This window comes from Bacillus rossius, chromosome 15, assembly GCF_032445375.1.
Source record: "Bacillus rossius redtenbacheri isolate Brsri chromosome 15, Brsri_v3, whole genome shotgun sequence".
NCBI lineage: Eukaryota > Metazoa > Arthropoda > Insecta > Phasmatodea > Bacillidae > Bacillus > Bacillus rossius.
The window spans coordinates 3,680,154-3,707,810 of NC_086342.1; the positions used below are offsets into that span (position 1 = coordinate 3,680,154).

At 40.4% G+C, this 27,657-nt stretch overlaps 2 protein-coding genes across 3 annotated transcripts in view; both read left to right on the forward strand.

The window, feature by feature from the left end:
- The window catches only part of LOC134539241 (sestrin homolog), a 230,481-nt gene that overhangs the window by 29,000 nt on the left and 173,824 nt on the right, over positions 1–27,657 (forward strand). The window lies entirely within an intron of this gene.
- On the forward strand, positions 427–27,487 carry LOC134539294 (uncharacterized). Of its 2 annotated transcripts, none has more exons than XM_063381199.1 (2): positions 427–477; positions 24,625–27,487. In XM_063381199.1, exon 2 carries the CDS (start codon positions 25,629–25,631, stop codon positions 25,947–25,949), a length of 321 nt encoding a protein of 106 aa, XP_063237269.1. In that variant the 5' UTR covers positions 427–477; positions 24,625–25,628; the 3' UTR covers positions 25,950–27,487. The 2 variants fall into 2 exon arrangements, with proteins under 2 accessions (XP_063237269.1, XP_063237267.1); XM_063381197.1 differs by lacking the exon at positions 427–477 and adding an exon at positions 9,798–9,952.

Here is a 27,657-nt window from a genome sequence, read left to right on the forward strand (position 1 = left end):
CCGCCTGTCTTCCCTGCTGTGCGGTGTCAGCCCTGGCCGCCTGTCTTCCCTGCTGTGCGGTGTCAGCCCTGGCCGTCTGTCTTCCCTGCTGTGCGGTGTCAGCCCTGGCCGCCTGTCTTCCCTGCTGTGCGGTGTCAGCCCTGGCCGCCTGTCTTCCCTGCTGTGCGGTGTCAGCCCTGGCCGTCTGTCTTCCCTGCTGTGCGGTGTCAGCCCTGGCCGCCTGTCTTCCCTGCTGTGCGGTGTCAGCCCTGGCCGTCTGTCTTACCGGCTGTGTGGTGTCAGCCCTGGCGAGGCCGCTCGCACGCATTATGCACCGGGCGTCGCGTGTAAAGCCCCCCCGGGGGTCTCCTGTGGTCACGGAGAGGGGAGGGGAGGCGCGACCCTGACGTCACTGCGGGGGACAGCCCGTGTTATCAGCGGGGCCTCGGCCAGTGTGGCGGCGGCGCGCGGAGACTCGAGGACGGCTGCTTGCACGAGGTAACAGTGCTACCTCCCGCGCACCAGGTGCGGCGAGGGGGCTCCTGTCCGGCACGTGTCGGACCATCGAACCTTAACATATAACACGCGGATTACAATCTGCTCGAGATATCCGAGAGAGGTCTGTCTACGAGGGTGAATTAATAGTTAGATTTTTCGTTTTATCTTTGAAAGTTTTGTGCAATGGGGAGTGCATGACTTGATGTAAGTTTTTGGACTTATGCCATTGTTAAGCTCGTGTATGTCTGTAGAAGATAAGCTGAATTTTTTTTTTTGGGTTCAATATTTTTGTGCTGTCATCATTCGTGATTTTTTTTTCGTTCTCTTCTGTTTTGGAAAATTATTGTGTTTTTTTTTTTTTTTTTTTTTCGTATTTTCATTTTGTCGTGTTTTTTTGTCTCGTTTCAACTGTTGTGCTGAATTTTTTTGGTTTCAATATTTTTGTGCTGTCATCATTTGTATTTTTTTTTTTCGTTATGTTAGTCCATTTTTCTTTGTTTTTCTTTGTATGTTGACCATATTCCTGTTATGGAATATTATGTGGTGTTTATATCCTATTGACAACAGCAATTTTTTGGTTAATTTGTGTTTTTGTTTTTTGTCTTTTGTGTTTTTTGTAGTTTTCTTCTATAGACATACATGAGCTTAGCAATGGCGTATTTCCAAATACTTACATCAAGTCTATTTTTCGTATTTCGTTTTTAAAATGTGGATTTAGAAGAGTGTAAATGGTTATAACGCGTGGTTTTTCAGAATAAAGGTGACCTGCGCTACCGCGTCATCTTCGTTTCTCCGCCACGCGATGCTGTGATTGCCGCTGGGGTCTCGTGGTTGTTCTGTTAGCGCCAGTTCAGAGCCGCGGTAGAAGCAACAGCGTATTTCGCACTTGTGCGACTGAATACGCTAGAGAACGGAAAATATTCGCGAATTCATTTCGCGATAGGCTAAAATACAAATAGTTATACCTCAGTGCTGCCTCTGCTATCGAATCACAACTCAACCTGGATGACTGGGCCAATGAGAAACACCCCGAGCAAAGCTTTATCGAATCACAGGCTGCTACGTTGGGGCGTCTCACAAGACAGCAGCCAATGGGTGGGTGGCATTTGACCGAGAGTACGTATAACTATGGACTTCATCCTGCAGGTCATTGAACCCGCGAATTTTTCCGGTCCCTATGAATACCAGAAGTTAGAAAACAGGCAACACTGCACTACAGCGATAAACTCCTAAGGGAACTGGACATCGGCGCCCAGGGTCGACAGCCGGAGTCCTGGTCTCGCGCATGCCAAGGCAGGGGACCTCTCGCAACCATAGACTAAAGAGGAGATATAGAAGCGCGACTCCTACCGTGGAAACTGAAACCATTTTTCGCGCGACATGTGACGCTATCTGTTTTGCGGGGCCATAACTAACAACAAAAAAAAAAAAATTCGAGATAGATGTTCTAATACAAAGTTTTTTTTTAATTAGAGGTCCCAGTGCCAAAAAATATGACCTTTATTGGGTACAAAAATACATCACGGAAGGCAACACGTGACGAAAATTGAAAAATACGCGGTAATTACAATATTTACATTATTACTTGACAGGTTACAATCTCCTTCCAACTCACAGGGTTCTTGGAAGTCAGGTATGCTGTGAGGGCGGTGGTGGGGATCGGTGTTGGAGGCGGGGTTGGCCCCTAGGTTCATAAATGATAATTTATCTACTTGACAGTTATTTGTTCAGTAAAAGTGAGTTTAAATGTGCGAAAAACACTTAATACTGTTTTGTAATTAAAAATTATTCATGTTATGTATCTAAATGCGTAGGAGATGCAAAAATATTTGGTATGCCACACCACATAATATGTGGCTATCAAAATATAGTGAATTAATTTTTCACTGGTTTGTTTGCCTGTAAGGACTGGAAAAATTCGCGGCTTCATTGACCTCCAGGATAGGCTCCACGATCCTGTACGTACTTGGGCAAATTACACCTGCTCATTGGCTACTGACTCGTGACACCTGTTAACTGCGATTGCTTGTGATTCGAGACTTCCTTTGTTGAAGGTTTTTCATCGACCCAGATTCCTTGAGATAAACTGTGGCCCAATAACTGAAGCAGCAAAAATGCAAACGTATTTGGATTCTAGCCTATCGCGAAATGAATCCGCGAATTTTTCCGGTCTCTATTTGCCTGATAATAGTTTACGCGTTACCTCTCACAATCAGTGTAGCTGTGTTAGCAGTGTATTATGAAAGCTGCTGTCTAGTGGGCGGGCCTGAAACTTACTTCAATAAAACTAGGTCCCAGGTCTCGGCAATTGGAGTTCCTACCCCATGTGCTCGCAACTGATGTGCGGGAGGGATGGTCGCGGGGTGGGGGGTGTGACGCGATGGTGATGGTCGCCCCGTCTGTCGTCCCAGGGTGTCCACAGTTAGTAGCCTACTTTCCTACTAGATCTAGTACTTTTTTCTTTAATATAATAATATTACAGTAACTCCAAGATGTTTTATTATTAAGGGCGTATGTCCCGTTCCAGGTCATGATTTTATATTTATATTAATCACTGATGAACTTTTAGACATTTTCAATCGTTTAACACGAAATGAAAAATATATATATAGTTGCATACTTTTTTGCATAATTAGCTGCCAGAGTTACATTTTTAACCTTTTTGGGTTGTACAAATAAGGAGTATTTAATTTATTGCAGAACTGAAACTTTTTAGGATTAACTGCAATGCCACTGGCTACTTCAAGAAATGGTTAGCATTTCTGTCACAAAAAACTCATTTCATGTTTCTTGGCTGTGCTGAATTATTTTGGGTTTCAATATTTTTGTGTTGTCATCATTTGTGGGGATTTTTTCGTTCTCTTAGTACATTTTTCTTTGTTTTTTCTTTGTTTGCTGACCATATTCCTGTTTCGGAATATTTTGTGGTGTTCATATCCTTGTTGACAACAGCAATTGTTTGCTTAATTTTGTGTGTTTTTTGTATATTTTTTTGAGTATTTTTATTTTTATTTTTATTTATTTATTTTATTTATTAGTTTTTCTTCAACAGAAAAAGTTCTTAGCAATGGCGTATGTCCAAAAACTTACATCAAGTCAAGATCATACAAATTTTGAGAATTTTGAAATGTCAGGTAAAATTAATTAATATTTTCTGAAAGTAATGCAAACTATTTCTTGAAGTAGCCAGTGGCATTGCAGTTAATCCTAAAAAGTTTCAGTTCTGCAATAAATTAAATTCTCCTTATTTGTACAACCCATAAAGGTTAAAAATGTAACTTTGGCAGCTAATTATGCAAAAAGTATGCAACTATATATATATTTTTCATTTCGTGAAAGTTAAACGATTGAAAATGTCTAAAAGTTCATCAGTGATTAATATAAATCTAAAATCATGACCTGGAACGGGACATACGCCCTTAAGCGTAATTATTTTTAAAAACAATGGAATGTATGTGTGTGTGTGTGGTGTAATAGTTAAGTTCGAAAATTGAAATGTCAGAATAACTTCCTAAATTGTTAAAACCATAACAAATAATAATTTAGAACTTTTTTTTTCAAATCTAGTACTTTTTTCTCGCCTAAGTTGATACGAAATTTTTTTTTTTCATTGTGGACACCCTGCTGCCGTCGCCGGAGCTGGTGATCGGCGGCCCTGATTGGTCGCGTGCAAGCGTGTCTTCGGCGCTCTGTTTACAATCACAGCACATCAGCCGAGAGTTCCTCACAGTTTCGAATAAGCGATTCACCGTGGAAACTACGCTGTATCGAGACTTAACCCGTTGTACATTTCGTTCTGAACAAAAGGTGAACACACAAGTGGGACAAAATAAGCGGTTTTTATTACTGTAGACTCAGCAAGTTTCTTAATGTTTTGCTAATATGCCGGGAATATTCTTTTGGATTCGTGTTCAAAGTAAGTAAATTAAAAAAAAAATAGTATCTTGAAAACTAAATGTCGTATCGCAATGCTTTTTGGGTAGATGGATGTCTCATGGTCTGTCTGCACTGTTCACAAAATATCCATGAAATTATAAATAAAAAAATCACAAACTATAGTATTTTATATTAAATGAGCTTGTGGTCTTAAACATTTGTTCGGCACGGTAGATATCCCCCGAAGATATAAAAAATGTTTTTCTTCAAAATATCAGTGAATGCAGTATGTTACTGTGTGAGAAGCCTGTAGGTGTGTTAGTGTCAATAGTAATGTAAGCTTTTTAAGTACGTATGTTCAAATTTTAATTTTTTCTCTATTGTTTTTAAACCCCTCCCCCGGAAAAAAACTTTAATTCGCCACTGCAGTAAGGGGGGAGGATTTACAGGCGTTAAAACCTCCCCCTAGACAACAATATTTGTGGCGGAACCACAAATGCAAGGGAGACATCGAGTTAAAAAAAAAATGGTCAGAAATAGCATTTTTAAATAAAAGTAATAACGAAAAAAAAAATCAACATGGTTTTGTGAGACGGAGCCTTAACACGAAAAATTTTCACGTTAAATAATCCGTAATTGTTTCTAACAAAAAAAAATTGAGTTCAAAAGCGTAATACATTAATCTAACGTGTCGACAGTGGCACGAATTCTGAATGAAGTGGAGCGATTAGTTAAAATGGAGAATGTAAACTGCTTGAGTTCTTAGGTTTATTTATACCTATCCCCCCCTTTTTCCCCCTCCCACTTCGACCCTCCAACCCCCGTGGGGGGTAAAAGGGGGGGGGGGGGAGGATCTGGGATGATTGATGTTGCTCGGCCTCAGAAACACGTTTAATGCAGAGCCGAGATTACGCTGACGTCTCCATCCATCAGCTCATTTGCTTCTGCCGCTCGTAGCTCCGAAGGGCTTAAAGTGTTCCATCTCGAGGGAGAACAGATAGATCCCCGGTACCCTCCATACAACCGCTTCAGCGCTCTTGTGCAAATGGCGACGACGCCTTTTTTTTTTGTATGGCCCAACGTGAAAACTAGTCTTCTTTTAACTATCAATTATTAGGGACCGGAAAAATTCGCGGATTCCATGACCTCTAGGATAGCCTCCATTATCCTCTGAACTTCTCAAGTAAACACGCGTGTTCATTGGTTACTAAATTGTGAGTCGTCTCCACTGGGTAGCTTGTAATTTGACGCTACTTTGGTCGATAGTCTCTCATTGGCCCAGAGAGCTCCAGTTAAACCGCGAGCCAACAGCAGAACCAGCAGAATTTATACACATGTTTGAATTTCAGCCTATCACGAAATGAATCCGCGAATTTTTCCGGTCTCTATCAATTATTGTTTTTATGATAAGATAAGGAAAGAACACAACTTAAATTTCATGTAACCGGGAGATAAATTTTGTTTAAAAAGAAACGATGGCCGGATAGGCCGAACATTTCCAAAGGCTCTGTCACGCTGTCAAGCATTTGCTTCCAACACCTTCCAGTAAAATGGCTGGGACGTTACAAAAAAAACCGTCACTAGCGCTACCATGTTTGTCCAACAAGTTGAATGACTAGACAAAATATTTCTATTTGATGGAAACTCGAAATCATCCAGCTGGTCAGACGAAATACGGCTGTGCCAGTGACTTTTTTTGGTGACGTCATAACCCTCCAAACTTATTTGGAAGGTGTTGCAAGCGAAAGTATGACAGTGTGACAGGGCCTTTACCAGTTTCCCTGGACTTGCTTGGAGCATGTCCGTCTCCACTGACGTCGAAGAGATGTAAAACAAAAAAAAAATTATGGGTGCATGTACTTATGTAGCGCCTACGTGCGTTAGAAGTTATGCGTACTTGACGTAATAAAAAAACTAACTTTAATTTTGCATGCAAAAAAAATTAATGGAAATAAAATAATAAAAGGACTAGAGTTATATTGCAAATACGGTTGGTAAAGTATAAATTTTATCCAATTAAAATTTTTAAAATAAATACTTAGTATCCAATACTAGTATAAACACGCGTATAAAATTAATTATTTGATTTAGTAAAACAATCGAGATAAACTTAATTTAATAATAAAAATCAATAAATATGCTGAAAGTTTATTCAAAGGTAATATTTTAATTATTTATTAAATAATGTAGTAGTTTATAATGAGTTAATAAAGAGTTACAGCCACCGCTGATTTTGTGGCTGTAAAAATAAAATTGTTTCATTGAAATGATTGGGGGTAAAACAAGTTATTTTCCATATATTTTTGTGGCGTTTTACTACCTCCAATTATTTCGATGAATTTAAACCGTGTTGAGACCGGAAAAATTCGCGGGTTCAATGAACTTCAGTATAGACTCCAATATCCTCTACACACTCGGGCAAATGCCAACAATACATTGGCTGCTGACTTGTGAGTCGTCTCGACTGGGTAACCTGTGATTCGACACTTCTATGAGTGAGGGTCTCTAATTGGCCCTCAGTCCTCCAGATTAACAGTGAACCAATGGCAGAAGCCGCACGAAGGTATAATTATTTGAATTTTAGCATAGCACGTAATGAATCCGCGAATTTTTCAGGTCTCTAACCATCAGTCGTGGAGAGGTTTTCAACTTACTTTGTCTATAAAGTAGGGTTGTTGTTAACTTGTATAGCATCAAATAAAAAGTTTTGATCTCATCTTCCGTAAGTTAAATTCAAGTTGTTGTTTGTGATGTAGCCAACCAAGTTGGCAGCATTGAAAGTGGAACATGTCTAGAGACGATGAAAAGAACACACACACGTACACACGCAGGATGAACCTGCATTCGACAGACGGCAGGTTCATCCTGCGTGTGTACGTGTGTGTGTTTTTTTCATCGTCTCTAGACATGTTCCACTTTCAATGCTGCCAACTTGGTTGGCTACATCACAAACAACTTGAATTTAACTTACAGAAGATGAGATAAAAACTTTTAATTGATGCTATACAAGTTAACAACCACCCTACCTTATAGAACAGCACAATATTTCGATGGCTTTTCAAAACATCACAATATCACAGGGAGGCAAAAACAACTGCCTTGAGATAAAAAAAAAAAGAAGATATGCTGATTGAAGGACGACTGCGCGGGCTCGAGGTTATCAACATTCCGCCCGGCGAGATACTGTGGCTCGTGACGTCACAACTACGCCATGTCCGTAGCGACCGCTCAGTTTCCTGGCAATCTTCGAGTTTACTTTCTGGTGCTTATTCCAGGTACACAACTTAATTTTTTTGACGTGACAACGTCTAATAAATCGATGAACGCCGGCTGCACGCACGAAAAAGTGTCCCGTAACGCACATTATCCCGTTACGCGGTGTCCCGTTTCGCTCATTGTACGCTTGCGCCGCATCTCTCTCTCTTCCACTCGATTGGAACAACCATCGATTTGACTTTTTCGAGGCACATCAAACTTGAAACACTCCCATTCGTTTCCTACTTTTCCTATCATCGTCCTATCCTTAACAGAATAACACAAATAGGAAGAAGTTAAACAGCAAACATGTATAAAAGTTATAGTTAAAATAATCTCTTCGTTAAAGTGATAAACATATTTGAATTAATGAGTGCGAATAAAAGTAAATTTATCAATTAAATTGTAGATTTCATTTCACTCCTTAGTATCCATACAAAATAGTGATAATTCAATAAAAATGATTCAATTTTATAAAAGTATGCAATCATTTCATCAATGTTTTGTTATGACGTCACGTTAAACTATCGTCCGTAAACCGACTTTACAGACAACCAAATTTTTTTTTAGTTATACTTCTTTAGGCGCGTTATAAAAAAATATTGTAGTGAATTTTTTCTACGATGCGCGCGAAGAATGCAACGAAAATTTACAGGATGAGAAAAGTCTACATACTAATAAAAAATATCTATGTACTTTAGTCATTGATTTTGAATACTGATCCATATCATTAAAAACATTTATATATTGTGAATATTAATGATATATATATATTGTGTTTATAAACTTTTTCAAGTGTAATTATATAAGCGAGTCTATGTTCCCGCATGTATAATTTATTTGAATTATAAATAATAATGTATTACATTATTATTAAATTATTAAATTTTAATAAACATTGTATATTTATTGATTTTCATTATTAATAGAAAATTATCTCGATTATTTTACTTAATTGAATAATTAATTTTATACACGCATTTATATTAATATTTTTAACTGATTTTTTTTCATTTGATAGAATTAATACTTTAACGATCGAAATTTATAGTATCACTCTATTTTTTTAAAAATTCTATTAATTATTTGCATGCAAAATTAAAGTTAGTTTCATATTACACAAAGTAAGTATTACTTCTAACGCGCGTACATAAGTGCACGCACCCATTTTTTTTTTACTATAACGTGCTCTACATGACATAATGTAGAGGGATTGTCGAGGATTTTTGCAGGGTTGCCAACACTGGCTTAGAGCATCGAAAGCGTGTCAAAATGACAAAGATTTCATCTAGCAAGAAATGAAAAAAAAAAAAAAAATGACAGTTTTAAGTTATGTCATAAAAATATTAATCAGTACTGAATCGTTCCACGATAAAATCAATGAACAGATCATGATAATTAGCATGCTTAAGCTAGTGTTTTTTTTGTCATTGTTTGGCGTCAGATTGATAGAGCAACTTACAATTGATAAATTATTTTCTGTTGAATTTATAATGGCATCATGTGCTGCAGGTACGTCGAAGCATGTAGCATGCACAAGTGACTGGAGTTATCCTGTTAAATCTCTTTTGTTTCTCGCATTAATACGTGAATCGTTCAATAACGTCTTTATACTACATACAAAAAACCTTTTAAATATGTCAATTATTAATCGACATTAATATAAACGACATCATAAGCACATGACTAGGTAATTTGGAACAACAATATTCAGCAGGAAGAAATATATCACGGGATGAAGAAGTGAGACAACTGAAGTTTTGTGAAGAGAGAGATAATCTGGATGGACAGCAGGAAGTAGTATCTCTCTCAAGGCATTAAAGGGTTGTAAATGAGGCTAGTACGTGGAATGAGCTACTATGGGTGGATAGTATTGAGCACGAAGCAGTGTATATCTCGAGGTAGAAGTAGGGTTAATGGAGGCTAGCACATTGAGAAAGCTAATCTGGACGGACAGTATTGAGCAGGAAGCGGACTAAGAGTGGGGGGAACCTGGAGGCTAGTGCGTGGAGCGAGCTACTCTGGACGGACAGTACTGAGCAGGAAGCGGGCGGGCGAGGAGTGGGGGGAACTGGAGGCTAGTATATGGAGCGAGCTACTCTGGACGGACAGTATTGAGCAGGAAGCGGACTAAGAGTGGGGGGACTGGAGGCTAGTGCGTGGAGCGAGCTACTCTGGACGGACAGTACTGAGCAGGAAGCCGGCGGGCGAGGAGTGGGGGGGACTGGAGGCTAGGCGGTAGCGAGCCCTCTCATTCGTCAGTAGCGAGTGCGCAGGCGCGCGCGCAATGTGATCAGGTCTCGCGGGGACTTGAACGCGGCGCAACTGGCGGATGCCAACCTCGGTGAGTGTCTGCTGCTCCTGATTGGCTGTTGTCGTGCCAGGCCGGCGCGTGACGCGTGTTGCATTGAGATCAGCTGGCGAAGTTTTGGCTCTGCTGTTATATTTACTAGATTATATCGCGTTTCTACATCATATGAAACATTTGGAATTTTTGGTGATATTTGTTCCTTTCATTTTTTTCCCACTTCCGGCATATCGTGTATAGCTATTTTTGTTATCATAAAAAAACTTTAAATCAAATTACGAAATCACAGAAATTACGTGATAAATTATTTTGTAAACGGTTAAAACTCTTTTGACATGCCCTGTTTTCTGTTGTTCTTATTTAATTGTATTTTTTTATTTGTTTTCTATATAATTTGATTTATTTTTCTTTTAAAAAAAATTGAATTTTAGATTGTGATAAATTTTTGCATATTTATTATTATTATTATTAGCAATAATGGAAGTATTACCATTGCCTGAAAATGTTTTGCTCTAATATGTACCTAAGTCGCGAATATATTTTTTGTAGGGAAGTATTCTTCATCAAAGTAACCAATCACCATTGAAACAAGGGTTTCGGTGTCTCGGGGGGCGCCATTTCGCGCGTATTTACTTCATTTGCTTCAGTATACGATTTATTCTTGGTACAGATGTTATTCGCACTCTGTCGTGATGTCATGGAGATGTGTGGTGATGCGCATTTAGATTTTTTTTTTTTTTTTTTTTTTTTTTTTTTTTTTTTTTTTTTTTTTAAGCTTGCCGTTCAGAATAACCATTGTTTGTTTCTGTGCGATAGGTCAGACATCCGCAATCTTAACTACCAATACCAATCGTTCACCTACGGATGAAATGTTTGCAAAGATATTGCCAGATTTACCTTTGTTTGTTTTTCAATTGTGTAGGCTTAATTTTTTTTTTGACCAAGCGAAGCGGCACAATGGTAAATGGTAAATGGTAAATGGTAAATGTTGGACTCGCATTTCAGAAGCCCCGAGTTAATACCCGATCCATGCGTCCTGATATCAGTTTACCCCCCTCCCCCCATCCTCCTATCGTAACCCCATGGTAACCAGAACATTTACCAGGCAATTACTGGGGCTGTTCCTCGCCGAAAAACCTGAAACCTGGACCTATATTGTGTTCCCGATTGCACATGCAGATTGATAATAAAACAAAGCTTACATAACCAAAAAAATAACTTAAATAGAAAAACATAACCAAAAAAATTAAAACTAACTTACGAATACAATAAAAGTAAATTTTAAAAAATTACTATCAAGTATAGAAAAATATAAAAAATTTAATTCTATAAGTTGCTAAAAAGTATTTTAAATTAAAAAAAAATAATTCGACATTATTATAGACAATATTAGTAAATAGAAGGTTTAGTATTTATCTAATACTGTAATTTAAACAACAGTAAAGCATGTTTTCTGATATAAAATTTTATAAAACTAATCAAAGACATGAACTATCCTAAAAATACTAGTATAATTTCTAATATTTATACACAGACAGACTGTAGTTAAAAATATTAAAATTAATTTCCACAAATTATTGGGAAAAAATAATCGTGTAGCACCATTTCCTCCACCTTTTTTTCACGGCCTTTTCCGTTTTGAGTTTGATACGCCCTTGAAAGTGAGTGGTTGCTCACCTCGTGAAATCTACTTAAAGCCGCTTATTTAGTTGAGTAATAGTCCCGTGTATTAAATTGCACAGTTCATTCCCCCCCCCCCCCCCCCCCCCGGCCCCTGTTTTAAAACATTTGAATTCATAGAAAACGTAATAATTAACAGGACAAGCACCTTTTTCGAACTGTTTTGGGATAATCTGACAATGGCGACGTAAAAATAAAGTGGCTACGTCCGTTGTAAACACACGCTTTAAAAACCAATCAATTCAAAATATGTTTTTAAGCTTGCAAAAAAAAAATCCAAATTAATTTGTTGGAACTAACCTCAAAGCGTTTCGGTATTGCTGTTAGTATAGGTAATTTTATGATTTCTACTTGCGGAAGCATGTTCTACGGTCGACAGTTGCGCAGGACCAAGAATGTGCACTTCAAGCGTCCGAAGCCATAGAATAACATTTATAAATCTGTGCTATAGCTAGCGAAAAATTCGCGGGTTCAATGAACTTCAGGATAGACTCCAACATCCTCTACACACTCGGGCAAATGCCAACTGTACATTAGCTGATGACTTGTGAGTCGTCTCGACTGGGTAACCTGTGATTCAACACTTCTATGAGTGAGGGGTCTCTAATTGGCCCTCAGTCCTCCAGATTAACAGTGAACCAATGGCAGAAGCCGCACTAAGGTATAATTATTTGAATTTTAGCATAACACGAAATGAACCCGCGAATTTTTCAGGTCTCTAGCTATAGCTGTGACAGTTATATTTTCTTGTTCTTTTTTTAAAGAGAATCCAAGATGGCGGGGTAACGCCCGGTCCGGTGTTCGAAGCCGGATCGCAAGTGAAAGACACATATGACGCGAAGCAGTGGGGGTCTATTGTTTCGTGCCGTGTATGCAGGGAACAATGGGAACTCGGATGTCTGAAGGCGCGGAGTTATGCCGGTTTTGTAATCGCAGAAGCGCGCGTGATGACAGAGGCTGCAGCTGCCAGGCTGTGTCACAATTCAAGATGTCTCCCTCTCTTTCTCCCTCAGGAGCACCGCGACAGCAGGCGTGGATGTTCCTGTGGAAGAAACTATCGCACGTGTGTAGTTGTGACTAGTGTAGGCCGAGCTTGCGCGAATGTTTTTACTTTTTTGCAGTGAATGAACGTGGATTTTTTTTTCTCATGATAGTCGCATAATACTGTAACTGCTTCAACATTCCATACATGTTCACGGCGTTTCAAATCAGTAATTTTAAAAAAAATTACTTCCTATTATTTCAAAATTAAGTACCGTTTCTAACACTAGTGGCACGCCACCACTTCCATCTGTTTGGATAAAAATTTTCCACCTTCTACGGAACCTTCCACAAAACAATCCCTACCAGCTGCCACGGAAGACCTTCCAAGGGAACTTCCATCGTGTGACAGGGGCTTAACAATGCGCGAAGGACGGATGGGTAGTCCTGTTTCTGGATTCCGTTTTTAAACTGTATTTTCATGATAGTAAAAGGGTTAAAACGCGTGTTTTCAGGATGATTCTGACATGAAACGCCCGGTAAAGATTCTTGAAAGCACCCAAAGGTCCGGTCAATTTAGACATCCGAGGTTACAAAAATTCGCACCCAGCTGAAAATTGGTAGGATTGTTCAAAACACCAATATAAATTAAATGTGAAAAGTCCTCATCGATCCGACAACTGGAAAAAAAAAATTTACTCGGGGTCAAAGGTCACAAAAACGGGGTTTTATTTTCTCGCGATTTTAAGCAAAATGGTAAGTTTTATCAAAAAATTAGCCCAGACAAAAATTGTAGATCAGATAAATTATCTATAAAAAATTTCAAAATACGTTTTTTTCCTAAGAGCCACCGTTTTGAGATATAACGATTCAAAAAGTTGAGTGCAGTGCAGGTCTTATTATTTGAAACAAAATATAAAAACCTTTTTTAACATAGGATTTTGACTGTTCCATTCTGAGAAATTAATAATCTTAAACGTTATAAGATTAATGTTCCTGGCAACGAACGATCACAAAAAAAAAAATACTAAAAAAATTGTTGCCAACGTTTACTTCCGAAAAGTTAACGACTCTCAGGTTGTCACGTTGTCTCGGATTGTCAAAGAGAATAAGAGCGATAGTTGCAGCACTGAGTCGCCTGTGCACACGCCGTGAAGACAGCTGGCCGGCTCGCGGCCTGCGCTTAGGGGCAACTCCGCGCTGGGAGCACCACAGGGCGTCGCACCTATCGCCTCGCCTCGCTGACGCAGGCCCCGCCCACTGGCGCTGCAGCCTTCATCCTTCAGCCTTCAGCCGCGAGCCTGAAGGCTGGCCGCTGTCTCTCCTCGCCCGGCGTCACAAAGCTTCACAAAGCGAAAGGGCAACTTCCTCTGTAGAGACCGGAAAAATTCGCGGGTTCAATGATCTTCAGGATGGACTCCAAAATCCTCTACACACTCGGGCAAAAATGCCAACTGTATATTGGCTGCTGACTTGTAAGTCGTCTCGACTGGGTAACCTGTGATTCGACACTTCAATGAGTGAGGGTCTCTAATTGGCCCTCAGTCCTCCAGATTAACAGTGAACCAATGGCAGAAGTCTCACTAAGGTATAATTATTTGAATTTTAGCATAACACGAAATGAACCCGAGAATTTTTCAGGTCTCTATTCCTCTGTTTCGTGAATTTCAACAATACGGGCAGTATCATAATGAACTTCATTGTTGACAATCAGCTCCAAAGCCTAGGTTTAGCATTTTTATCAAGCCTTTTTATTTTTCGGTTTTATCGGAGCTTTTTCATTACATAGTTCAAAATTTCGGTCTGCTGATCAAATGATTCAATAATCAATAGTCGACGTAGATGCTCCGACAACGAATTCTAACGGCGGGTGCGGAAACTGCGTGTGATTCGCTCCGCATTGTTTTAAAGATTTTTACGTTATATTTAGTGTCCACATTTTGTATCATAAGTAGGGACCTGAAAAATTCGCGGTTTCGATGACCTCCAGGATAGTCTACACGGTCCTCTGTACACTCGGGCAGATAACGCCAGTTCGTTGGCTGCTGACTTGTGAGTCGTCTCAACTGGTTTGCCCGTGATTCGTCACTTCTTTGGTTGAGGGTTTCTCACTGGCCCAGAGTCGCCCAGACGAACAGTGAGCCAATAGTAAGAGCAGCTTAAAGGTATATGTGTATGAATTTCAGACTATCGCGAAATGAATCTGCGAATTTTTCGGGTCTCTAATCATAAGTATATTCGCAACACGAGAACGTAATATCCACTACGGATATTCTGACTCACAGTCGTACTGAGGCCTGTTATCCGACCCCATGGACGAACATAATTATCTTTTTTTCACTAAAGGAAAAAGATTAAAAACAATTTAAAATAGACTTTTGACAACCATTCCGACGCCATGGTTCTCATGGTATCAGGTAAAAACTTGTCTCGCGCACGAAACTAATTCGCCTTCACTCACGACTCTGAAGAATGATGTTGACTGGAGAAAATAAGAGACTTGAACTCGGTTGAAATAACAACTGCTACTGTAATTTTCAACTGCGGGAAAATTTATTTTAACATGTTTTTAAATCGAAATTCATTCGCCAGTGAAAACATAAGCTCAATTTTTAAGTGATCATAAAATAATAACTCCTTTCGTAATCACAATTTTTTTTTTTGCGTTCACTAAAAATGTCTTTGTCATCATTTGTGGCAAAATGATGTCAGTGAGGCTTTTATTATGATTGACGCTCGCTGTTGCTTCCGGCGCGCTGTCTTCTCGTGCACAGAGCGGTAACCACAACGTTAGAACGCGGAGAAATTAAGATAAAGGTGTGTATAGTTCCTTTGAGTGGTTTTAATAATGTGTACCGGGTGTTTTTAGCCATATTCTACAAAAAAAAGTTAAAAACGAAATATGTTAAAATAACTATTCATGCGCCCTCAGCGCATTCTTAAATGCTTTTTGTAAACAGACACCACTCGGATATATTGAGCAGTTTTTTTGAAATCGCGTTGTTTATTCCTGGAGCTGTGCGCACCGTGTGTGTGCCCGGGTGGGCGGGGGTCTTAAGGCCCTAATTACTGTAGGCACTGGGACAACACGAGGCCTAAACGACCGGGCAAGAATAGGAACCCAGAATTACTGCGAACAATGTTGTTTGGTGACACAGTTGTTTTCATGCAAAAAGTACAAATCAACAAATACCTGTAATTTTATATGAATATTTTTTTCTGTTGCCGTTTACAACACGAAGGAAGTTAAGTGTTGCACAGTCGTGTTGAGCTGTGATGGGGACGCACCACAACGCCGAACGTACAATAACGCCGAAAACCATAACGCCGAAATGCCAAATTGACCACAACGCCGACAGCTATAAAACTGCTGTGTACCACAACGCCGAATTACATTAACCCCGAAAAAATGACATTGCAGGACTGCCACAAAGGTTAGGTTAGGTAAGGTTAGCACACAAATTCATTCAGTTGTTTTTCATTTTGCTCCTTGCCCCCCCCCCCCCCTCCTTCACGCAGCAACATTTTTAGCGTTACTGTATTTCGGCGTTGTGGTACACAGCAGTTTTCTAGCTGTCGGCGTTGCGGTCAATTTGGCATTCGGCGTTATGGTATTCGGCGTTCTTGTACGTTCGGCGTTGTGGTATTTCTGCGTTGTGGTAACGACCCGGCTGTGAGCACGTGTGCGAAGCTGTTGAACATCTCGTCCACGGAAGGCCACGCGAGGATGTTGCATAACCACGCAAACAACAATGCCTTGGTTTGTTTGCGTTATGTTGTATTCCTGGAAAGTTCGCGCTCTTGTTGTGGTTTCTGATGGTTCGACGCAGGACGCTGTTTGAAGGTGGTTTTCATCAACGATCAATCACTTTTTCTTTTTTCTTTTTTTCTTCTTTGTAGCTCGGAAAGATGGAAGTGCTAAAAATATCTGTTAAACTAAACACGGTGTCCCAATTTATACTTCGCGCAATGGCGCAAACAACACGGGCATGCGTCATACATTTATCACAGACAGCTGTATTTCGCGACAGTTCTTTCGTTACACAGAAGAAGAAGGAAAAAATTCTACACTTTTACAAAAGATTCTTGGATACCAGCAACTTCGTTTCCGCTGTTTACTCCTAGCTGCTGGTGTCAGCATCGCTCTGTATCATCACATAAGGTCGATGTTCCATTACCTACCAGGGCTGTTATGGTCCTTATCTACATATTAAATTAAAAATTTTACATGCAAAATACATCGGAAGCACTGCGATTCGAACCAACACAGATCTGACTTCTGGGCTGGAAAACATACGCCTATAACCGCTCGGCCATAAAGACACAGTTTAGCGGCAGTTCGTGTTTTTTCGGCGTGTGTGTGCGCGCACGCATGACAGAACTGAATTGAATTAGAGAGCCAGAGAGATAAAGTGTTAGATAGCTAGAGAGATATAAAGATAAATAAAGGGCTAGCGAGAGATAAAGAGAGACAGATATAGAGAGGCATAGAGAATTATATAGAGAGATAGATATATAGATAAGGATAACCCTATAGAGATATACCGATATATATATAGAGAGAGATATTGATATATTTATATAGAAGAGTCAGATAGACATATTAAGGAAGAAGTAGTACATAGAGATAAAGGTAGATATATAGACATGGTGATATACATAGAGATATGGATAGAGAAATATAGAATTAGAGAGAGCTAGAGAAATGCTTTGTATATATGTACCTACTTCAGATAAATTACAAAAAAAAATAAAAATTAATGAGGCATTGCAATGCATGCTGAGCATTAGCTAGTTAAAATACAAAATGGTGTACCAGTTGTAAGAAATGCTCAGTATTATCTCTAAAAATCCGTATTTCATATATGCAAAAACGGACCACAGTCATGTGCTGTACCAAGTTACAATACATTTATTGCAGTATTACGAACTTGTTGCTTGGCAACTGGTATTCAAAAGGAATCTTTTGTTAAAAAAAGAAGTACAAAAACAATTCTCCTTGTGCGGGCGTATCGGCCGACAGTCTATGCAGCTGCGCCGATACCGAGTACAGGGGTCAGCCCGGGGCGGCTAGCTCCGACCAATCAGATCGCGCGGTGCGGCGCTACTTGGCCGGGGGGGGGGGAGGGGCGGAGGGTGGTGGTTTGCCTTCCTCCACGTCACACAGAGACAACAGCTTCACATTCGCGCCCGATAAGATAGCGCGGGCCGCGCGGGCGATAGTCAAAGTCCAAAAGGACGCTGTGTCCACAGTCGGGTAACGGTTAAGTTAAGGCGCCCGTGCAGCCAGGGGGTGTATCTATCTGCGTTGATAAGTGCGACGCTCGCTGGTGCTTCCAGCGCGGTGTCGCCTCTAAGCGCAGGACAACTATGGGTAGAGACCGATTCGCGGGTTAATTTAACTGCAGGATAGACTCCAATATCCTCTACCCACTCGGGCAAATGCAACCTGTACATTAGCTGCTGACTTGTGAGTCGAACCGACTGGGTAACCTGTGATTCGACACTTCTATGAGTGAGGGTCTCTAATTGGCCCTCAGTCCTCCAGATTAACAGTGAACCAATGGCAGAAGCCGCACTAATGTATAATTATTTGAATTTTAGCATAACACGAAATTCTCCCGCGAATTTTTCAGGTCTCTAACTATGGGATTTGAGCGATAACCGCCGTAACACTAGATGGCGGAGACATGAAGTTGTAATGCAAAGCCTTTTGGTGCTTTCAAGAATCTGTACGGGGAGTTATTATGAAAACAACGCGTTTAAGCCCTTTTCACGCTCCTTAAAATAAAGTTTAAAAAACGGACTACGGAAACAGAACCACCTATTCACTCTCAGCGCATTCTTAAATGAACCGTCTCGGAATGAGAAGTAATGTATCAGCTGTAGGTACCTAGCAAACAAACCAGTGAAAATTAATTCACTTTATTTTGGTAGTCACATAGATTGTTGTGTGGCGTACCAGAAATACTGCATCTTAACTCATGTACCTACATATATAGAAAAAGATTTTTTTTAAATAACAAAACAATATATATATATTTTTTCCCCATGTTTAAATTTCTTCTAGCATTATAAAGCTAACAATTCGGATTTGAGCCTTCCACCCGAGTTTTTTTCTTCTTCTTGTAGTTACGGGCCAACCTAACAGATAGCGTCACATGTCGCGCAAAACATGGGTTTTCAGTTTCTATTTTAAGGCCGGTATTCCAACACAGAAATAATGGTATAGGTGTTGAATGTGCCACACCTTTTCCCTAACCGTATACCTAGTGCACGATACGACACAGCCAGTACATTATTTTTAGGGAACGGATTTCACTGTCGTAACCGTGACGTATCTGCTGCCCGAATTCCGCGCATGCGCAGAGCTCACTTTTTTTCGTTGATTTCGTCCAGACGGCGGACCCGCGTCTGGCGCCATCAACCCGTATATATTCAATTTCGTGAACATTAAGGGGACCTACCAAACGTATTGGTGCGCCAAATGAAACTTTATGATAGCGAAACTATTCTAACATACATTTTGCACAAGAAATAATTGGTTGTCTGTAAAGTCGGTTTACGGACGATAGTTTAACGTGACAACGTCATAACAAAACATTGATGAAATGATTGCATACTTTTATGAATAAAATTGAATCATTTTTATTGAATTATCACTATTTTTGTATGGATACAAAGAAGGAGTGAAATGAAATCTACAATTTAATTGATAAATTTACTTTTATTCGCACTCATTAATTCAAATATGTTTATCACTTTAACGAAGAGATTATTTTAACTATAACTTTTATACATGTTTGCTATTTAACTTCTTCCAATCTGTGTTATTCTGTTAAGGATAGGACGATGATAGGAAATGCAGGAAACGAATGGGAGTGTTTCAAGTTTAATGTGCCTCGAAAAAGTCAAATCGATGGTTGTTCCAATCGAGTGGAAGAGAGATAGATGCGGCGCAAGCGTACATTTAGCGTAACGGGGCAATGAGTCATCCTTTTTCGTGCGTGCAGCCGGCGTTCATCGATTTATTAGACGGTGTCACGTCAATAATTGCAACTTTAAAAGTACTTGAGAAAATGAGAAAAAACACCATTTAATTCGTGCGTCGATGCTGCTATCTCTAGAATTTTTTTGCCGTAAACATTGTATCGCTGGTTGCGAAACGTCCGCTAGAATGCGTTGAAATCAGTTCCTAGCCTCGCGCAGGGCGCAGTTTATTAAAACTGTTTCTGTCTTGTTTACTTGCTGGGATTCTGTTTTGGACACGTCCTGGAATACTGCCCGCGAGTTAGGTCAGGGTAGAGACCGGAAAAATTCGCGGGTTCAATGAACTTCAGGATAGACTGTACTACACTCTACACACTCGGGCAAATGCCAACTGTACATTGGCTGCTGACTTGTGAGTCGTCTCGACTGGGTAACCTGTGATTCGACACTTCTATGAGTGAGTGTCTCTAATTGGCCCTCAGTCCCCCAGATTAACAGTGAACCAATGGCAGAAGCCGCACTAAGGTATAATTATTTGAATTTTAGCATAACACGAAATGAACCCGCGAATTTTTCCGGTCTTTAGGTCAGGGTTTCATCCCAGCAAGGCAGTGCTTATTCGCCGCCTTGCACGGAACGTCTTGTAATGCCGCCCTAGGTTTCGCACTTCTGTATCTCGGTCCTTGTTCTGTGTCCGCGCGGGCGGGCGACCTTCACAGCCGCCGGATCGCTTACACTGGCTTGTAGCAACACCGGAGCAAACAAACAGCTTTGCGCCGCCACTGGTATGTGTGTCGACACACACTCTGCCAAATATACTCGGTGGGGACGACTTAAATAATATTTCAGCCCCAACAGATCCAGTTCAATCATAACCCTTTAAATGAGACAACTTTGCTGGATCATCAAACGTCAGTAAGGTATTAACGGGAATACACAAAAAAAAGTGAGTCTTTTGTACTTGCTAGTGATGTGTAACATAATCTAACCTCGTGTGTTGCAAATACGCTTATAAGTAATACGAAACTCGGGCACTTTATTTTGAACTTAGAATTATTCAAAATAGCGCCGACCGTGATACGTATACGCAAATTGTATTTTCGACGACATTTCTTGACGCGAATTACACGTAGTTTCCACACCCGCCGCTAGAATTCGCTGCCGGAGCAGCTACGTCGGTTATCCAATCATTCCATTGACCGAAATCTTAAACTATATGATGAAACGACTCCGATAAAAGCTAAAAAGTAGAGACCGGTAAAATTCGCGGGTTCAATGAACTGAAGGATAGACTCCAATATCCTCTACACACTCGGGCAAATGCCAACTGTTCATTGGCTGCTGACTTGTGAGTCGTCTCGACTGGGTAACCTGTGATTCGACACTTCTATGGGTGAGGGTCACTAATTGGCCCTCAGTCCTCCAGATTAACAGTGAACCAATGGCAGAAGCCGCACTAAGGTATAATTATTTGAATTTTAGCATAACACGAAATGATCCCTCGAATTTTTCAGGTCTCTACTAAAAAAGGCATGGAAAAAATACTAAACCACGGCTTCGAATCTCAATTTCAACAAGGAATTTTATTAAAATAGTTCCAATTTCGGTTCAAATTCATTTGGCAGTTAATACTTTAAAGTTTCCCTTAGGCTTTGTGAACTTTGGTTCGCGCCATCTGCCACAGATGGCAGCACCGTGTTTATAAATTTCTGTGCCATGCGACTTCCATTCCATTCAAGAAATCACTCCTACCAAACGCCGTATACGTAGAGATAAGATGCTACACGTCAAACATTAGAAACAGCACAATTATATTTCAAACCAGTTGTTAGAAGTTGTTCTAGGCAAGAAAAAATAGACATGAGCATTACTATTTTAATTTGGGTATACCCATGGATAGAGACTGGAAAAATTCGTGGGTTCATTTCGTGGTATGCTAAAATTCAAATATTTATACCGTTGTGCTGCTTTCTGCTATTGGTTCACTGTTAATATGTAGGACTCTTGGCCAATTAGAGACAATCAATAAAAAAAAGTATCCAATCACAAGTTACCCACTTGAGACGCCTCAAAGTTCAGCACCCAATGAACAGGCGCCGTTTGTCCAAGTAGGCAGAGGATCATGGAGTCTATCCTGGAGGTCATTTAACTCGCGAATTTTTCCGGTCTCTACCCATGGAGTAAGTCAAGAGACTTAATGCTGCGACGTAGTTGACTTGCTATCGCCATGTTTTGACTCCCAAAACATCGCATGAACACCTAATGATGGTTATTAAGTATGAATTAGAATCTCCGTGGTTAAACTCAGTCATTTCCGTGAATTACCGTCATTTAAAACCGTTTCCACACCACAAAAAAAACCATTTCAGCTAATGTTTTGGGCGTCTAACCAATATGGCGCTTGAAAAATAAAGCTTCACCTGGTTACACGTAATCTATATTTGTAGCAGTTGTTCCAACCGGTTATGGAAACATCGCTGTATTCTAATACAACCAATACTGCTAGTAAGCAACTGCGATGTTTGTGTTATTTTCCCGACGTGGTAACAGAAACAAGTTAGAAACTGTCATTTCCGGAAGTAGGATGGAGAAGTAGGAAAAGGAAGGGGGGGGGGGAAGGGACTGAGAAAGCTTCACCGGAAGTGCTGTAAGAATCGATTTTACAAGTATGGCTTTAGTTTCTCTTCCCAAACTTTCCCCTTCTCCTCTCCATACCTACAGCGAAGTATATCGCCTCCGTCGCTTCAGCATAAACAACTTTATTACCTCGGAACACCCGATCTAAAATTCCAAAAAAGTTGTAATTGAATTTAAAACTCGAGTTTCCAAAAGTTCATAGGCTTATTTTTATTGGCAGCGTTACCTCGAATTTCGTATTGCTGGTTTAAAAATTTACATTTTAAACGTTTGACATGTTTAACTTAACTTGATTATAAAATCATTTATAGTATCAATATGTGTCTTTATATAATCTTGTTTTTAAGTTATCAAAACAAGCGGTGTAAGTAGCAAAAACAGTAAATAGAGACAAAAAAGGGGTGTGCGTACTTATCTACACGCGTAGGAAGTTATACTTCTTGGCATAATAAAAACTAACTTAAAGTTTGCATGCAAATAATTAATAGAAATAAAAAAAATTAATGGAGTGATATTATAAATAGTATAAATTCAATTAAATTCAAAATAATTAAAAGTCAGTTTTAAATATTAATATTAACACATGGATACAATTATTTAATTTATTAAAATATTTGAAATAAATTTTAATTAATAAAGAATCGATAAATATGCTGAATGTTATTATAATTGATTACTTTTAAGTATGTATTAAGCAATATTGTAATACTTTATAATGCAAATAAATTATACATACGGAAACGCTACCTCACTTATATAAATACATTTAAAAATACATTTCAAAAAGTTTATAAACACAATTGCTATCACTAATATTTTAAAAAAAAATTATCATGTTGACCAGTATTCAATATGAATCACTGAAGTATAAGATTTAAAAGCACGTACATAATTTTGATTTGCGTGTATCCTTTTTATCTTCCTGTGAAAATTTCCTTGCATGTTGCGCGCGCATCGTAACAATTCACTCTCATCATTTTTTTCATGCCGCGCCTAAAGAAGTTTAACTTCAGAGACGACACTGGGCAACACAACAACAAACAGAATAACCCAGCGATGACACTCGACAGATAAAATCGACGACACAACGACGACAGCACAGGCTACACTGTAGGCTTCCTAGTTGGGAGAAATATTTTGTTACATGGCGTAGGTATTTTTAGGGCAAATCAAAGATGTTCGATTTTGCAGGATGTGCTTCCCCGTTGACTTCTGTCATCGATAGGAACCAACAACTATGGCCCTGTATTTTCCGAGACAAGATTTCCAGACCAGCTGTAGCATTTTCTGTGTCTCGTGGTTTGGCTGCAGGTACATATCTACAATCAGCGCACCAATCACAGACATGCAGTGCGGAAGCAAACGCGTCCTGAGTGTCCCAGCCAAATAAGGCAATGGCTTCTCTTGTTGACGGCTGCTAATAACTAGGGGCAGGCATTTTTCGCGAATAAAACTGAGCACCTATTAGACTGCAACAAGGTGTACCCGCACCAGCGGTTTCTCCCTCGTGATTGGCGGCCGTCTGCGAGAGAAGTCGTTGCCTTGTTCGACCGAGGCCACTCAGGACGCGTTTGCTTCCACACTGAATTACTGTGATTGGTGTTGCAACAATTGATATGGACCTGAAATAAACTCACCCAATCACGAAACACAGTTTTAGCTCTCAGCGTGGCTCGGAATCTTTTCGCGAAATATGCATGCCCCTACTAATTACAATGAAACAATCGGGCGTAACTTATTCCAGTCTAACGAGCGGTCAGATTTTACCGCGGAAAATGAATGGCCCTACTAATAACAAGAGAAATGTTTCAAATATGGACTAAGTTACTTTCAGTCAGTTTCTCTCTCGATAAATCTCTATCTATTACTATTTACGAACTACCAGTCACGCTCCGCACGAAAATTTGGACATATTTGTTGTTAAATTGCATACGTCATTACTGTTTAACAGTTACTTATGGCAAACAAGACGTTCAATACTGGGGGAAAATTTTGGATCCTTAAAGTTTAGTGGCAATAGTGTGTTACACGATTGCCATATCAAACATGTATTGACAAATTTATGGCAAGAATAAAAAAAAGACAAAAGGTTTGGAAGCAACTAAGGTGCTAGTAGTTATACATCGCATCAGAAATATCTTACTGGGAACAAAAATTGTAAAACTGAAAAGAAAAAAAAATAAAGTTAGGTACATCTACAAATTTCAGTTCGAATGGTAGATCATGGCTTGTAAAATAATTATATTTGTTGATTTTGCCACCTAAATTCCATTCGTATTCCCATAGTAAAATTAGTAATAACTCGTTAGATATGTCGGAAATGCACAGTACTGCCTAGACAATAGCCTTTTATCTTTAGATTTCAATTTCTCAAAAAAAATAAAATATCCTCAGTCAAATTCTTTTTTTTTTTTTTGCAGAGAGCTGGCAGGAGACGTCCTCGCGAGGCTTGATGCTGGTTGGTCGAGAGCATCGCAAGAGACACGGGGTGGGGGTAGCCGGTCACAGCTGACCCCTTGTCCTGGCTTGGCTGCTACCCAAGAAGCTGGATCTAGGAGACTACCCGGTGCTTTCAAGACGCAGGATCTAGGAGGACGAAAACAGTCAGTCCTGGTTTTGGCTGTCTTGGAATAATAATAAAAAAACAACTACGAAACAGTCTGAAGCCAGAAAACAAATACAAGTTCTAGAGCAATACCTTGTCTTGGTTAGGTTTCTCACCAAGAGACAGGCTGCAGGAGAAACACAGTTTTCCTGATTCGATTGCTGTCGAATGAACACAATACAGCAGACAGCCTGTTGGGCCTATTCTGGCCTTTTGTTCCAGGAACTAGTTCTAAAATCGTCATTGGGTCCTAGTGTGGTTGCATACGAAGAAACTGGGTCCAGGAAACACTGTGTGTCACTTAGACGATTGCCGTCGAAGGAACATAACCAAGGAGATCCTTGGCGTTGTTGCATTTGAATGAAGATCTAGGACATATTGTGTGTTTGCACAGGAAGTAAGAGCATCCAGGAGAGACAGTGTTTTCCTGGTAGGATTCTCGTCGAAGGCACATAACCAAGGAGGCAGTCTGCTGTCCTGGCATGGTAGCTTGTGAATGAAGATCTAGGACATATTGTGTGGTTGCACAGGAAGTACAGAAGCATCCAGGAGAGACAGTGTTTTCCTGGTAGGATCGCAGTCGAAGGCACATAACCAAGGAGACAGTCTGCTGTCCTGGCGTGGTAGCTTGTGAATGAAGATCTAGGACATATTGTGTGGTTTCACAGGAAGTACAGAAGCATCCAGGAGAGACAGTGTTTTCCTGGTAGGATCGCAGTCGAAGGCACATAACCAAGGAGACAGTCTGCTGTACGGGAAGTAAGAGCGTCCTTGTAGGATTGCAGTCGAGGGACGCGGAGGGAGGTCGCGACGGGTAGGATGTCGCAGGCCCTGGAGCCGACCTGGAGGCTGGACCGCCGGGACTCGGGCCACCTGTTCTGGCGGCGGGACTCTGCCAGCCCGGCGCCCTCGCGCGCCCGCGTCAAGTTCCGCTGCGACGTGGAGGTGCTGGAGTTCTGGGCGCGCGACGACGACCCCTCCAGCGACGACTGCGGCGACGACGACGAGGAGGAGCACCACCTGAAGGAGTGGCGCCGCCGCCGGTCCGCCCCCGCCGCCTCCAGCCCCGCCGTCGTGCTGGCCGTCTGCCTGGCGGCGGTGGTGGTCACCGTGTCGCTGCCCTGGCTGCTAGTGCGGTAGCGCTGGCGTCGTCGCTCTTGCTGGTGCAAGACACTTGGCCTCCTCCGCGGAGGTCCATAAGGGAAGAAGGAAGACTTACTACAACAGTGTAGTACTGCTACGTCGTAGTCGTCGCCAGAGCACCGGCTGTTGCTGGTCCAAGACACTTGGCCTCCTCTGTGGAGGTCCATAAGGGAAGAAGAAAGACTTACTTCAACAGCGTAGTACTGCTACGTCGTAGTCGTCGCCAGAGCGCCGGCTGCTGCTGGTCCAAGACACTTGGCCTCCTCTGTGGAGGTCCATAAGGGAAGAAGAAAGACTTACTTCAACAGCGTAGTACTGCTACGTCATAGTCGTCGCCAGTGCACCGGCTGTTGCTGGTACAAGACTCTTGGCCTCCTCTGCGGAGGTCCATAAGCAGAGACCGGAAAAATTCGCGGATTAATTTCGCGATGGGCTAGAATCCAAAATACGTTTGCAATTTTTGCTGCTTCAGTTATTGGGGGCCACAGTTTCATCTCAAGGAATCTGGTTCAGTTAAAAACCTTCAACAAAAGGAAGTCTCGAATCAAAAGCATCCCAGTTAACAGGTGTCGCGTAGTCAATAGCCAATGAGCAGGTGTAATTTGCCCAAGTACGTATAGGATTGTGGAGCCTATCCTGGAGGTCAATGAAGCCGCGAATTTTTCCAGTCCTTATCCATAAGGGAAGAAGGAAGACTTACTACAACAGCGTAGCATGAACCCGCAAAGACTGAACCACGGCAATGTGCAGCTTTTTTTTTTTTTTATTGTGCCACCACTATGGCAGCTGTTTGCAAGGACACCCTTTAAGTGTGGCAGCATTCGGGAACCTAGTGTCCTGTCAGTTACTTTGGAGAGTTGACAATTAAAAAAAATGCTATGATCATGGTGCATATAGAGACACACCATTTTATCTTTCACCGTCATCGTGAATGTTTTTTTAATTAGTACCTTGATGAGTGCAATCTCGGTTTACCTCTTTTTTTCTTCTAATGCTTATTTGCTCTCGGCAATGTAATTTTTTTTTGCGCGGTGCTCGAGATCTACCTCAGGGAATTTGAAGTTATGTCAATTATTATGGTAGCCCTGCTCTAAAATGAGTTTTCGGACGATTTTGCTGTTGTTTTTGTTGTTAGAACACACTGCCTGCCCCAATATCGTTTACAAAATTGCCAACATTTTATTCATATTTTTTCGAAACAAAATTTAAAAAAAAAAAATTGCTGCTGTTTTAAGTTACCGCCACTGCTTGCAACAGTGTATCGTATATTGATAAATGTTTATGATTTCTTCCAGTGTGTGTTACAATTTAGACTGAATTTTTTTGCATGGATGTATTAATTATTTTAGGTATTAGGAGGTATGATTTGTTACCTACATAGGTTTTTTTTGCACATAAAATCACATGAACTCTGTATCTCGCACTTTACCGAAAATGTTGTAATATAGTTTGAGTGTTTTGTTTTATTGTTTTATATATTTTTTGAGTTATGTTGATTTTTGTGGAAGATACAAAGTTACAGAATATTCTGTTAACAGATTTTCCTTCTTTTCAATGCCAAAACATGAATGATAAAGACTAACTAAGGATAACATTATTGGTTTTGAATTCACCACGCGAGGTGGCGCAGAAATGAAAACACGTGACTGTTTTATAATGCGGTCCTGACATCCTGGTTTATGTTTCCTATGGAATAATGCTGAAA

Bases quoted from the DNA above. Each gene is read 5' to 3' on its own strand.
- LOC134539294 (XM_063381199.1), top strand. From the start codon at position 25,629: ATGTCGCAGGCCCTGGAGCCGACCTGGAGGCTGGACCGCCGGGACTCG.